Source organism: Eupeodes corollae, chromosome 3 (assembly GCF_945859685.1).
Source record: "Eupeodes corollae chromosome 3, idEupCoro1.1, whole genome shotgun sequence".
In the NCBI taxonomy this organism is placed as follows: domain Eukaryota; kingdom Metazoa; phylum Arthropoda; class Insecta; order Diptera; family Syrphidae; genus Eupeodes; species Eupeodes corollae.
Genome location: NC_079149.1, coordinates 54,134,875 through 54,150,565, shown reverse-complemented (window position 1 = coordinate 54,150,565; position 15,691 = coordinate 54,134,875). Strand labels below are relative to the sequence as shown.

Sequence of the window (15,691 nt, the reverse complement as noted above, 5' to 3'; positions counted from 1 at the left end):
CTTACTTATCAATGTATAGAAGGTATGCATATACAATACATTTAGTTGTATGTGTTTTAAGTTTGTTAGCAGAAAATTGTATTCATTTGATTTTAGATTTTCTATTTTTGTGAAATCTGAAAATTTAAAAGCAACGTTTTCAAATTTAAGTTTTAATAGAATGCTACGTTGCCATATTTTGAATTTTTCCATAGCAATACGTTCGATGTAGGTATTTTTAAAATTTTTTTTTTATTGTAATGTGGGTAGTGGGTGAGTTGAGTAGGTATGTAGAAAAGTAAGTATTAAGGAGGTTGGTGTGTATTAAGCTGAATTGTAAGGACTAAAGTCGTTTCGTAATTGAAGTCAAGTCATGACTCAAGCTAGAATTAAACAATGAACTTAAAGGGCCAACGCATTGACTCTATGACGTCATAAAAACATATAAATATTTTGTGTCAACGTTCAAAGCTTCAATGCTTAAGATGTTGACTATCACACGATTAGACAAAATAATTTTTATTTAAGCCAACGTTATTTTTATTTTTTTTCATATTAGGGTGTGAAAGAATGTTAAAATTGGTACAGTGTAAGCATATTACATAATTATTTTGTGATTTTTAATTATTGTAGATCTACAAATGAAGCCTATTTGACGTCAAAGAGTCAACGCATTGACCGATTACGTTGAACTTCTAATAGTAGCTTCAGACTTTTTTCTAAATAACTGTGTTAGAATTGGAAAAAAGAGAATTTATGCATGTTTTCCCAATTTTAAAACATATTTTCTATATTTATCGTTTTGGAGTTAAAATAGGTACATAAATAAGTACGACAGTTTTTGTTTAGGTTGACAGGTTGTTGCGTAGACAAAAATGTAGGGAAGTTTCTAGGGAATAATTTTGTTAAATTAATGTATTAAACCAAAATGGTAACAAAACCTACTATTCTTCTCACCCTCATTTTGGTTGTTTTAAAAAACAGACAAATGGCTAAAGATTACTACACTATCTTCTTCTTGCTTATTCCGTTCTTAGGAAAAAGGTCAAATGGTTTTGGTTTGTCAGGTGTAATTAATTATTTAAGTAATCACGTTTTAAAAATGACATTCTAATTTTAAGGAATAAAGATAAAAAACCTTAACATTGAAGAAATACACATCAAATTTCAAATCAAAATTAAATACATTTTTTATTTTTTTATATTTTGTACAAAAACTGTCAATTAAATTTTTCTCATAATTTTACCAGATTTCAAAAACGTTATTTTTCGTTACATAAAATAGTTTTGGAGATAAAATCATTTTTTGTTCGTATAATTTTCTAGCCGAATAATATTTTGTTTTTCAGTTTTTTTATTTATAAAAAAAACGTTAATTGGAATTTTTCAAAAAATATATTAATATATATTTCTTTGGTATCGTTCGTGAGATATTTAGGGTTGAAGTCGATATCTCCACTGGTTCTTGAGCTATGGATGACGAAAAAAGTTCCCAAACTTACGGATGCACGAACGTATGTATATACGTACACACGCACGCACAGACAACTCTCTAAAAATCTTTTTTTTCGACTCTAGGGACCTTGAACGTCGAGAAATGTCAAAATTTTGAATTTGACAAACCGGACCCATTACAATAACTTCCTATGTTAAGTTAAAAATGTTCGCACTATTATAAGCTTGTTTTAAAAATATTTGTCTCATTTTAAAATGATTAGAAAAAAATAGGGAAAACCCTAATTTTTCTAATTGGCAACCACAAAAAGTTTATATTCTAATTTTTCTTCTATTTTTTGTCCTGTGTGTTTTTTTAAATGATTTCATTGCCAATCAACCAATCAAACAATAAAAATAACAAATTATACAAAATATAAATAATAAATTATAACAAAAATGTATTTTCATTGACTCCCTCGAACTTTCGCTGAATTTGTATACATTCTTCTCTATCTTCTGTTTTTTCTAATAATCTGGAAATTTATTATTTTATGTTGGAATTCTCGCTCGTTTTTACTCCCACCCCAATACATTCCACATGGAAAACATGTGGAACGAATTGTTTAGGAAGTCGTAAGAAGATGTCAGGTCGAGCGTTCCTTCTTCATGATAGTACTATTCAATTATATATACAAAGCAATTTCCAATTCGATTCAATTATTACTACAACTGGCACTGGGTTGATAAACATTGAATTGGAACACAAACATTGTGGTCTAAGCTACTCCTTAAGTCCTAAGAATTACAAAAACACAAAAAAGAATCTGTCGATCTACCTTATCGACTAACTCTGTCCCAAACACTACGCCAAATGTTAAAAAATCCATTGCGGAATATTTGTACTGAACTGAAACAAAATTCCGATTTTCCATCAGACAAATTTAACTCAAAATAATTCATTTATGTGCTTAAGTCCAGTAAAAAGTGATTGATTGATCAAACAAAGTGAAAATCATTACATAATGTAGAAAGAAAACAAATTAAAAGGCGATAAAAGGAAAGAAAACCAATTGAAAATCTTGGAAGACAGTGCATAGTGTTTTTTTTTTCTTTTCCCACTCGCTCGCTGTCCACACTTGCCAATTTTTGTTCTGTCCCAAAGGGAACAATAAAAAAGCAGCGCCACTATAGTAATGTTAATGATAATATTCCAAAGGCAAAAGTGAAAAGCAAGATACAACAAAAAAGTATTTCGCCGTACCGTGGTGTTTCTTGTTACTCTAATAAAAAAAAAAAGAAACTAAAAAGGATTCAACCAAAAATCCGTCGGGAATTTTTGATATTTCTTCAATTAATCGGTTTTTCTTGTGAATATTTTGTATTAAAATCATGATTCTAAACAACATGTGGACACCAACTATTAATCAAGACCCGAAACCGCTGTGAAAGCTGAAAAAATTATTAATTTTTGTGTATTTTCGTCGGTTTTATTTTGTCATCGTCGTCGTCGATGTCCATCTCGCATCTCGCCGTGGCTGTAGGAATTATATTTTGTCGTAGTCGAATTCGTTGTCGTTGTCGGTGTCCACCTCATGCTCTCGGTCTCGATCTTGACGTTGAATTTCAATTCCAGGCGCTCCTCCAACCTCGTTGAAGCTAATTATCTTACACATAGGTAGATAAATTCAGTAATTATAAGCTGTGTTTGGATTTGGAAGCAATCACAATCCCATCCAAATCCGCCGATCGCCTTCCCTTTTCCCACCAAAAACAAAAGGAGGGTTCGGTCGATAATATATTTCAAGTTTTCCTTTTTTGTTTTATTTCGTGGAAAATTGTTTTCCTGTGATGCACGCACCTGGGAGCCTGGGATTATGTTTTTTTTGTGTGTGTTGTTGTTGTTTTTCTTCTCCGTCCATCTCCATCGGGTTGATTCTGATTTGAATTATTGTTATTTGTTTTCTTCGGTTCTCGAAACTCGAATGTCCCGCGTTGTCCTCTCATCAAATGCACTTCAATTTTCTTCTTGCTAATTTTTCAACTAGGTAGGGAAGCTAGCGCAATGACCGCATCGCTGGGAGGTGTTTTTGGTGGGGGTTTAATCACCAGCACCCCCGATTTTGCTTTGCCCAATATCCAATATTATGCGCGTGGATTTGATTTATTCATATCATACAACTTTGAGTTTATCGGTACCTAGACCGTGGAACCTCATTCATCCCCTGGCTCTCTTACCCAACGAATCCATCCGAAGCTTAATCGGCGAAAAGTGATTTTTGTTGTGAAGATTGTGCGTTGATTTGAAAATAAGTGATTTAGAGGGTTGTTGGAGTAGGGGTGGGAGGGGTAGCGGGCAAAGCAGAAGCAGTAGATGGAGATGGGGATGAGTTTTAGTGTTGTAGAGTTCGTGTGTACTCTTGAATAAGATTGGTATTCTTTTTTTTATTGTTGAAAGGAATAACACGTTTTTCTTTTTATTTTGTGTAATGTATGGCGGGATTTTTTAAAGCATGTTTAGCGTTGTTGAAGAATGATTGATGGATGGTTCTGGGACTTTCTTCGAGTAATGAGATCATGATGTTATGGGAAATAGAAAAAGATCTCGAATTACATTAACGGACAAAAGATAAACTTAAAAGGAATGTTTTTGAATTCATATGTTTTATGAACGTGCTTTTCCCGGTACAAATCAAGACATGGACCCATCTAACTTTTTCGGGTTCGTGTATTTAGTTGGTCGAATTTTAAACAGTGTTGGCCAAAACAAAAGTAACTTGCCTCGATTATTAAATAGCTAATTAAAAAACAAATATAGTATTTAAATATTGTATGTTTTTGTTTTTAAAATGTAAATAAATATTTACAGTTTCTAATGGAAAATAAAATATAATAGTTTTTATAACAATTCATTAAATTAATATAAATGAAAAGCAACTTTTAACAAATTACATGTGTTCGGTGTTATTAAAAATATTGATCGAATTTGGTAGCAAAGAACTTGTTTTTAATAACTTCAGCGCATCTTTAATGCATGGAGATAATTAAATTGGTTTTAATGCTGTTTGGGATACTTTCTCAGCCCAATTTAATTTGATTAAACAGATCGTTTTAATTTTTGCAATTGATTCTTACAATTTCCCATAGATTTTCTATGAGGTTGATTTTTGAAACCACGTCTTAATCGTATTGTACGTGTGCTTTAAGTCGTTGTTTTACTCAATTGTCCATTTCAGAGGCAACTGATCCTCAACGTGTTTCAGCATTATATTTTCTAAATATTTTACGGTAAATTGAACGATCCATTGTACCATCTATTTGGTGAATCGGTCCCAGTCCATGTCCTGAAAAACATCCCCACACCATTGCGTTGCCTCCTCCGTGTTTTACGGTGTAACGTTAATTTAGTGACTCTGGCTGGTCTGCGAACAAGGCGGAAACCATCGAAACCCTTGCGACTCACCCGAGTACGTTCCTCCATTTTCTTACGGTCCAGTTGATGTGGTCATAAGCAGCTTGTTTTTGTTTTAACAACTTTGAAAACCATCAACACTTCGTTTCCAAATTGTTCTCGCGCTTACGTTCAGCTCGATTTGGGTTCGTATATCACTTGATGATGTAAAAGGGTCTCTTAATTGATTTTATTATTGCAAAGTCCTCTCCTTTTATTATTTTTCGTTTTTTCCACCTCGATGAATCGTTTGGAATGACTTTTTGGATTTGTAAAATTTTATTAATCGGCAAATCACTGATTTTGGAATACCAATACCTTTAATATGATCAATGGATTTTGTAGTTAATGGACTAACTTTTTTCTATTAATAAGAGAAAGAGAGATAGCAATATGAAGTTGCTTTTGTTTTGACCAACAAATAATTTGGTTAACTGTCATACGTATCTCATATTTAAATGGACCGTTATAAAAATTATTTTCTCTTGGGGTCTTTTTAGAAAACATTGTACGTACATACGTAATGTATTAAATTTTATAAAAATTTGAAAACTGGCATGATTTGTTTAAGTTATTAATTATTGAATGACATACAGATGGAGGTAGTTTTAGTTGCTTTTGTTTCGGCCAACACTGTATGTGGAATGTCAATATGTTTTTATTTTTGTTCCCGATTTGATTGAATTTCGTATATTGTTTGGTTTGGTTGTTTAGTTTGTATCCAATATATTAGAATCCACTTAGATTTTCTTTATCCAATTTAGGTTTTAAATATTTGTAGATATAGATCATAATTTATACATGAACTATGGATCACATTTGCAGCAACGTATTTTTTTCCATCAATTTGTCAAGTTCCTGTTGATAGTTTTGTTCTGTAGTTTACGGATTTTTGGTATAATATGTATCGGCCTTAGTGATATAATATTTTATGAATTGTTGACATAATATCGCTCCTTAATGGTTTTGCACAAAAACAAGTTCAAAATGATCAAATAGCAGCTCCGATGAAGTGAATTATCATCGTCAGAACGGCCGATAACACGATTTGGAAATTGTCATCTTTTTCAAAGAGAATTTATCTAATTATGATGAATCTGCACCAAAATGTCCATTTTGCTACTCGAGAATAAGGTGCTGGTTTTCCGATCCCAAGGATGCGCCAATTTAGTAAATTAGGTGGCGCAACAGAAAAAGATCACTTGTCTCGTTTGAAAAATTAGAGAACTTAGATCTTAGTTTTTCATTGCGAAATTCGAAATATGTATATGTAAGCTTCAGTTGAAAGGATGGTTTGAATGACACAAAGTAAGATACCAGCATCTTTATTTTAAAAGCAGTATATGAGCAAAAAAAAGCAAGTTTTAAGGCTACAATGTTAACAAAAACACCAACAGCGCCAAAATATAAATTAAGATACTTTTTAATGACGTTTGTAATACGAGTATTCTCCGGAAGAAATCAACATATGTTGAAGGCAAATTTCAGATTAACATCATTCAAAATATGTCGATTGTTAACATTGATTTTTAAATATTACCCGCCAAATTCAAATATGTTTCAAAACGTTGTATCATTGCCACGCTGGGTCTAGTCTATGAGTACTGAAGAGTAATTTAGTAAGTAAGAACCCAGCATATGGATCAAAAGTAATGCATTTCGGACTAGAAGGTGGTTTTAAACCTGTTCTTTTCTTACAAGAACCAATAATTTCACTAAATGCATTTCTATCAACTTTGAATGAAAAACTCCTTTATTAATAAGTTCAATGAGAATAAGAAAATTTGTAGCTTTATACTATCTACATCAGACACTGTTGCTATACATACATATATCAATTCAAAGCATTCCGAGCTCGATGAAATGGGATCACACTTTCTCTAAAATTCCGACTTATCACCTCATCTCACACAACCAAAAATTAAAGATTCGTTATTGTTTAGAGCCTCTGCTCCTAAACAACAAATTAATAATACGCCTCTCGATTGTCTAACCTTATTTTTTCATACCTTTAAGCGAATCTGGGTAATGCCAAATAGCTAATCCCTAGGATTTCGTTATTTCTCGAATAACTTTATCATTAGGTTTACCTGGTCTTTTTCCTCCGATTCCTTTATTTGTTTAGTATTTTTTAACAGCCCGAAGTCGTGTTCCCCTTCTTTTTTGTACGTAGACCACAAAATGACGTAAGGCACAAGTTATAAACATGTTGAATATCTTTTTCCTAAAAGCTGAAATAAGTTCTTATTTTGAAGGCAAACGAAAGGGTGTTGCATTTACATTCACTTGTTTTTCTTAGCCTTAAATCTCAATTGAAGTGGCATTCAACACTCCAACATTCCTGTTTATTGCGTCTTTATAAGCAGTAATTGAAATACCTCCGATTCGATGTAGTTATCAGAACTTTAAAACAAATTCTAGTCTAGTAAATTATAGTTATTTGTCATTAAAAACTAATTAATAAATACCTAACTATTTTTGTTTTCAGATCGTAAAAACACATTAAATTGTCTACCAGTAAGGAAAACCTATCTCATTAATCTGTCTAGGATATTCTGCATTCCCAATATCAAGAAATCATAATTCAATCATGTCTGGAAATAATCCCCATGGTCACCTTAGTCAACCTCAAAATTCATCATGGAATCCACTGCAGGTATAATTTTTTTTTAAGAAAAACAAAACCGATTTAAAATTAACAAGTTTTTTTTAACAACAAAAGATAACAAAACCTTAATATTTGTTGTCTAATATTGTTTTGAAGATTTTATTATTATTAAAAACAAAAACTACAAAAAATCTTTTGTATATAATTAAAACCAAACAAAAATAAATATCCGTTTATAGATACCGTCTTACATTCCAAGGCAACCACAATTGGCACATATGTCCAATGAAAGGCCGATGGTTCGCTCACCATTAGCTTGGCATAATCCAACGCCACCGGAATCCCTTTACAATTTCATATCGGCTAACCATAAAAACGTAAAATAAATAAAACAAAAACAAAAAAATACCTATAATATATTTTGTATGTTATAAATTTCAATGACCCTCGCCTGCATCCAATTTAGTTTCTTATTGATTTTGTAGAAATTTGAGTCCCCTAGATGTTGTTTGCTATCGTTATATTGTGATGATTTTGAATTTTGCATGTTTTTTAAAATTTTAACTGAAGAGTTTGAAAACAAAAACCAACATTCTAAGTTTGATTTTCAATGAAGCTTTTTAATGCTTATTTTTTATTTAATAACTTTTCTGGCTGCAAATTGTCAAAATTATAGCTTATGTTTGATAAAAGCATGTATGCCATTCTCCGTTAATACATATATTTAGATTTTATTTAACCTTTAAGTAGTTTGTAGTTATGTACTTATAACAAAATAAATTCATCATCAAATGTGTATATTTCTTTTATGAAATTTGAAGCTAGAACAGTTGAATCCTTTGCTGCCGTCGTTCGTTAGAGGTCCTTCCCCATTTGATTCGATGGATTTGTCATTGCAATCGAATCGCAATAGTAGTTCCCCGCTAACAAAAGGTTTATCAGCTTCGGTGCCACCAGAGTTTGGTCATAAACCGCCGCCATTACCTTCCCATTCACAAAATAATTTCCCCATGTAAGTTGATTTTATTGCTAGATAAATTATTTTGTATGTCATTAGTACTTTTTTTTATTTATCATTGCGGTAAAATTATGTAATATTTTATTAAATTTACAGTCATAACTTATCGACTAACTCTAATGCTCATCACTCTCAATCAATGAGTGCGGCTCCACCGCCACCACCTTTGCCGAAGTATATGAACACAAATGGAAATGATGTGGAGATGCAGCAACAAGCATGTGGACTCTTTATAAGGGATACTGAAAGGATAAATGACGAGTACGCAAAGATTACTAATAGGAGCTGTGAAAGTGATGTAAGTTAAGATTTTATTTAATATCAAATAAATTATTTAAGATAAGTGTTGGGTGTTTGTATCTCTAATCATAAAAATAGCAGATAAATAGTAAAATGTTCCACGGTCTCAAATGTGACTGATGCATTTATCTTAATATGAAATTTTAAACCCAAAGTATATTTAATTTGTTCTTAAAATAAGCTTGAAAGAAGAAAAATTAGGTTATCGTTAGTTAAAAAAGCTAATAAATAAATAAGTCAGGACAAGAAACATATCATTAAGAACCAGAACAACTCTCAATCATTTTTATGTGTGAGTCATGAAAGGAATGGATGGGAATTCCGAATCATTTTTATAACAAAAATTACTTTTGAAGAATTTGTAAATTTGTGTCACGAGCAGGGATTAAACCCAAGACTTCTGGCGTGACAATCCTACGCACTAACGCCAGATCCCACGCAGTTGAAAAAGACAGCACTTAGACCAGTAGTTTGTGCCTCGTAATTCCACATAGATTAAAGGAACTTCCCTACTTGTTTAACCATTAGCAGTTTATTATGAAGTGTTTCTGGCAATAACGTTTTAACTTGATAGATATTTCCCCCAGTTAAGCATTGGGGCCTTGTGCAATAATAAAGCTAAAGCTAAAACTTGAAAAGTAAAAGTAAATAAAATAAAACTTAAGTGAACTAACAAAAACAATGTTAGCCAAAGCTTTTTGAAAACAGCGAAATCTAAATAAAACTATTACGACGAATTATGTGATGAATTAAACGAAAGCTCTAAATAATGAAGCTAAAGCTAGAATTTTCCAGATTTAGCATCAAGATTCTGCTAGAATTGTTTCTTGACAAGAAAGTTGTGCTGTTAGTTCTTCTTAGGTTTGTTTTCTCCATAGTATCATTCTCTAGCATAAGTTTACATGATGCTAAGAGTAGAAAATGGAAACTTTCGCAATTATTTCTCCGTTGTACCCGTATCTTAAGTTTTTTTTCATGGCTACTGCCTCTTGCGAGGAATTGACAAATCCTCCACGAGTAATTCTTGTCATGAAAGTGCTTTCTTAAATTATCCGTTCGAATTGGGCTTCAAAACCGTAGGTCCCCTCCATCCCTGGTAGCAGTACTCGCACACAAGAATGGTTGAGAGTTGTAAGTTACTAGGCCCTAGTTCTCAAAGGACCTTAACAAAAAAATTATTTCTCCAAGAAAATATGTAGATCAAAGTATGTACTAGAATTTAACCATCATTTTATTACATATTAAAACTCAAATTAAGTTTAAAAAAAGCTAAATTAAAATTTTTAATGAACTAATAAATTTAAAAAAGGAACTCCTTATTTTAATCTTTCACACATAATCGGACACTCGCTGTTTTTGAATTGAACTGACGCTGTAACATTCTTTTCCGTCAAATAAAAATATTATTATTAACCTTGTATTTCGGAAGACTTTTTATTTAATTTAAAGCAGTTAAGAAACAGCAAAAATTGTGCAACGGAAGCCTATGACAGTCGAAGTCAAAGTTTTACGATATAAAACCGAAAACTGGGATTCATAATGTGAGCAAAGAAAAAAATCAACTCAAATTCCTTCTTAGCTTTGGAATCTGGAAAGTTTTTTTGATTTTGGTACGTCAGAAAAAGAATCATCAATTCTTCGAAATAATGACCAAAATGGCAAAATGATCGTTGATATTTTTGAAAACATGAACAGATGCCTAAATATTTGATATAATATAATTAGTATACAAATTATTTATTAATGAACTTTTTTCAAATAAAAAGAAAATAAACTCAAATATTTTTTTCAAATTTCAGATTCAAACAAATATGACAAAGCCAGTAGAACTGGTAAAGGAGCCTACTTATACAAATTTATCAAATAAATTGATGCAAAGTTCACCCAAAAAATGTAAATACAACTTATACGCTTTTTTCGAGCAAAAAAAAATTAATTACAATTACTTGCAGTGTCTCCGCCATCGAGTCATCAACAGCAGCTTCTTCAACACCAACAACAGCAACTTCATCACCAGCAGCATCAGCCACAACACCACCAACAACAGCAACAGCATCAGCAACAGCAGCTCCAGCAGCAGCAACTTCAACAACAACAGCAACAGCATCAGCAACAGCAGCTCCAACAGCTCCAACAGCAACAACATCAACAACAACAACATCAGCAGCATCAGCAACAACAGCATCAGCAACAGCAACACCAGCAACAGCAACACCAGCATCAGCAACAGCAACAACAGCTTCAACAACACCAGCATCAGCAACAACAACATCAACAACAACAGTTGCAACTTCAGCTGCAGCAGCAGTTTTCTTGCTTAACCAATGGACCAGCTTCTCCTGACAACAATCGTCTTAATCACCTAGCCAACTTTAGTGCTCCTCAGAACCATATGGTTACTGCAGCTGAACCAGCATCTGTTGGCACTTGTTTACCACCAAAATGTGGTACTGATTTGACAACAGCCACAGCTACAGAAAATTCCTGCAACAGCGTCTCAACTAACGACTCTCCGGCTAATGTCACTTCCAATGAAGACTCAGTCGATTCCAGTGGATCACGAACGCGTCGGAAGCGAAAGCCTAACAAAACCATTCGCGTCTCGCATGATAGTGAGACTGACGAAAATATTTCACTTGGGGAACAAGTTACCAAACAGGATGAAAAGACTACACCACCTCTGCCAGCCATTGCTGAAATTTCAAATAGCAATGGATCACTTTCCCTGAAGCCAGAATCTGTTCAAGTGCAGGAACTACCGAAAGAAGAAACATGCTTCAGTAATAATCGAATTCTGGAAGAGCCACCTCAAGTACCGGATGCTCCGCAATCTCCATCACCACCACCACCGACAGTAGAAATAAAACAACCAGTGATAGCTGAAACCATAGATTTGCGTTCTAGTACTGAGAGCGATGACGCCTTGCATCCGCCATGTGAAGTAGCCAACAACAGCCTCATGCATAGAAGTGACTCGGATGACGTTGAGACTATTGATAAAATAGCCGAGATGATTGCCAAGAGTGGTAATTCTGGTACTAGTCGAACGATTAGTTTTGATGAGCCTATTGGCAGTTGTAGCAATGGTAGCACTAAGAAGGACACTCCTTCTAGTCCTGTTGTGATAAATGACGACGATGAAGAGACAAACAAATCTCCTCTGTATGTTCGGCAAGGTCCTCGCACTCCAGACACTATAGCTGATCCGCCATCAGTGGACAGGACTTCTTGTAAGGCGACAAGCGACTTGAAAAGCATATTCGAAACCTCATCACCATCTTCCCCGGTGGAAATAATGGAGAACCCTACACCACTGCCACCATTACCCCCACCATTAGCACAAATTGCACAACCGCCACCACCACCACCACAGGTTTCTCCGAGGCCCCTTTCACCGCGGCCACCTTCCCCACCACCAGTTACATTTGCAGTTGCAGATAAATTAGAAGAGAAAGAGGAGCCAATACCAATGGAAGTGGAAGTCTCAAAAGAAACACAATTGTCGCCCAAAAATAAAGCTGACTGTGCAAAGAGCACTTTTGAAGAGGTAATTTATAATTTAAATTAACAACTAAATGTTTTCCTTTATTGGCCATTATTTTTTATTAAGGTGGAATACAAGCTCGAAGAAATGTTCGCAGGAATCGAAGATGAACCACAAACCGTAAACGCTCCACCTATTGATGATACAGCCAATAGTGAAGTAGCCACGGATTTGAGTCTTGCTTTAGCTTTGCCAACACCGACAAAAACAACACTTAAAGAAGACGAAGATGACGATGACGACTCCGAACACAAGCCGCTTAGTTCAATTGCTTCAACTTCGAATGCCACACAAAAACGCCAACATTCCACCCCAAAAAATGAACCAGGACCCGCCAAAAAGAGAGTACGTTTGACTAAGAAATCTTCGAACAAGAAAAATAAAGGAAAGCCCAATACGTCATCTGCTACAACGAGTAAGACATCCAATGCTCAAGGAAGTAAGTCTAAAAATAGCGTTAATGCAGGCAATAGCTCAAAAGCGATAGCAACAAAAGTTGAAGACTCGCAACCCGTTCCGATGTTAGCTGAGCCCAAACTCAAAGGTCCATATATTTTGGTTAAACCGGACGGGTCTATAAATGTCATAAACGCCCCAATTGCCGAAGACGATGCAGAAAAAGTAAGCAAAGTAAAGAAAGGTTCAAATTCTCATGCCGATAGGAGTAAAATACGTGGCATTCATATGAGTACATTAGGCAATAAGTACGATGCTGAAACGGCAGATGCCACTTGGATGTGTGTGTTCTGTAAGAAAGGACCGCACAAATTTGGTCTGGGAGATCTTTTTGGACCCTATATTATAACGACGAAATGTGAGGATTTCAATTCCGCCGAAAGAGGTGAGAACGAGAATGAATTCGTTAGCCGGAGAAAGAAGTGCGAAATGTTTCAGAAGACGCCATATTCATTGCCAGTTGTGCCATCGGCGCATTCAAATGAATCCAATGTAAATGTTAGTTGTGTTTTTATTTCTTATTTCATCCAAAACTAAACGCTTTTAATATTTTCTTTTCAGAACAAAAAGAAAAAGAAAGTATTTGATCAACAGTCAAGCTCATTAACAGAAAAATCGCCCGAAGAAAGATTCTTTGGAATGTCCAAAGTATCAGAGACCAGCTATGAGGTGTGGATGCATGAAGATTGTTCAATTTGGGCACCCGGTGTCTTTCTTATTGGTGCTCGAATAGTTGGTTTAGAAAGTGCAGTATGGAGCAGCACGAACTATACTTGCACAGTGTGCTCACAAAAAGGTGCCATGATATGCTGTTTACATCGTGGATGCGGTGAAAAGTCGCATATACCTTGTGCTAGACTATCCTCCTGGGACCTCAACGAAAGAGACTTCAAAACGTATTGCGAGAAGCATGCACAAATTGAAATTGAAACTGCGTCCTCATCGTGAATCTTAGTGTTCCCTCTCAAAAAAATAAACCTTTCTAAATTTCTTAAAAATCTATGTCTCTTATCTTTCTCACTCTCACAAAATTATTAAAATAAAAACAAAAAATGATTTTTATTCATGAAAATGACAATGGGAGATAGGAATAAAATTAATTGAATGCCCGCCCAAGCCAAGGGGCTGTTTCGAAAGAAAAAACAATGCTTTAAGTTCCCTTAATATTAAAAATTAAATAAACATTATCAAAACACTACTTGTTAATCACATAAAAATCATTTTTATTACATAAGACTGTAAATATAAATTTCTCTTATTTCTAAAGTAAAGTAAAAATAATTGCAAAATAAAAATTTAAAAAAAAAAAAATTATCGAAAACGATATTTATAACAAAATATGTACAGTTTCTTATTTCAATCGAAAAAAAAACAAAAACAAGGAAAGGAAAATACATTTAAATTGAATGCAAATAGTTTCTCTAGGTAGTTGATTCTTAAATAGTAACTTAAAAAACAAAAAGAAATGAAATTAAATAGCGAAAATTGTACATACTATTTCCGGTATACAACAAAAGTCTCTATAATTTTGTATTATAATCAACAAATGTGTCGGCTTTCTTGTTTTGTTCATCGTTATAAATATTTTATCATTTTTCCATCCTAATATCCTTCCACTCACAAAGTTATTAGATATTTATTTATTAAAGTTTTTATTGTGTAAATACATATATATTTTATTTAAGATTTCTTTTATATTAATGACTTGTATTATTATCAGTGAGGCACTAATTAAGAGTCGCGTACGATCAGTCGGTTCTCAACTACTTAAGTTTATCGACATAAGAAGTGCGCACATTCAAGTAGAAAAGTAAGCCATAGTTTTTAAGTTTTATGTTTTAAAACTGAGTGAACAAAAATAAACTTAAAAACAGAAGAAACAAAAATCAGTAAACTAAACAAGAGTTGTATAAATTGTGTATGGTACATGTACCAATATAATTAATGCATATTTGATTGGAAAACTTAAAAATAAAGTAAAACCAGAAAAAAAGGAAATGTTATTGTAAGAACATAATTTACTATATAATCAGATTAATAAAAAAAATGGTAAGATAATTCAATGTTTTTATTTTTGTACTCGAATTTATTAAAGCAAAGAGAGATATAACCCCATCATTTAGCCCTAAAAACTGAAAAAAAGAGTTAACCACTTCTCATTCTGGACGTTGCCAAATATTAAAGATCAGTACGTAACTCTTCTTCTTTTTGTGCTGACGATTTCCTAGAGGAACTGAATGTGATTAATTTAAAATGGACTTTCAGATTTGGCTGTTGTTAAGTTTTATAATTCCGTTGCTTTTTTCATTTTTTAACAAATTTATTTCTATATGGGTAAAGATAATGCAGAATTTTATTATTTTTGGGCTTTTTAGATTAACCCTTCAGCAGTTGTTTCTTTACCCTTCAACAGACACTCTCACTAAAACCATCGACACTATAATTTGTATTTCTCAATTTATAAATAACTTTATATAAAGTTTATAATTGTGATACTTTCCAAAAGCATCAACTTATGAGTCATGGTTCTCCTCAATTTCGAAACACTCGTAAACTTAAGACGGTCTCCATTTTGGAGTTGGTATGACTACGTAATCCCTGATTATGTGATACAGATCGCTGTTTTTTTTGTTCCAAGAGGCTTTTATTATTCCACGAAAACTTTGTTTCAGAATTTTTGAATAAGTTCAGTATTTGTTTTCTTTGTAAGGCCCCATAGTTGGATATGGCATTCGTCCAAACGGTTTTTAGTACTTGCCTATATAACATAAGTTTGTTCTAGATCTATTAACCAATAGAATATTTTGTACATTAAGTGTAGCTCTTTTCTTTTTTTTCTGTTTAAGCTTTATTACCAAAACCATTCCAAGGAATTTAATAGTATTGGAGCAATTTACTTTT

General features: G+C 33.3%; 1 protein-coding gene across 3 annotated transcripts; it reads left to right on the top strand.

The window, feature by feature from the left end:
• The first annotated feature begins 2,290 nt into the window (after positions 1-2,290).
• LOC129950285 (uncharacterized protein CG5098) lies at positions 2,291-14,256 on the top strand. Of its 3 annotated transcripts, none has more exons than XM_056062179.1 (9): positions 2,291-3,091; positions 7,353-7,520; positions 7,712-7,849; positions 8,294-8,484; positions 8,587-8,788; positions 10,590-10,683; positions 10,743-12,337; positions 12,401-13,282; positions 13,352-14,256. In XM_056062179.1, the coding sequence occupies exons 2-9, from the start codon at positions 7,455-7,457 to the stop codon at positions 13,736-13,738; spliced, it is 3,555 nt and encodes a 1,184-aa protein (XP_055918154.1). In that variant the 5' UTR covers positions 2,291-3,091; positions 7,353-7,454; the 3' UTR covers positions 13,739-14,256. The 3 variants fall into 3 exon arrangements, with proteins under 3 accessions (XP_055918154.1, XP_055918153.1, XP_055918155.1); XM_056062178.1 differs by having other exon boundaries at positions 12,401-13,288; XM_056062180.1 differs by lacking the exon at positions 7,712-7,849 and having other exon boundaries at positions 12,401-13,288.
• Positions 14,257-15,691: the final 1,435 nt, after the last annotated feature.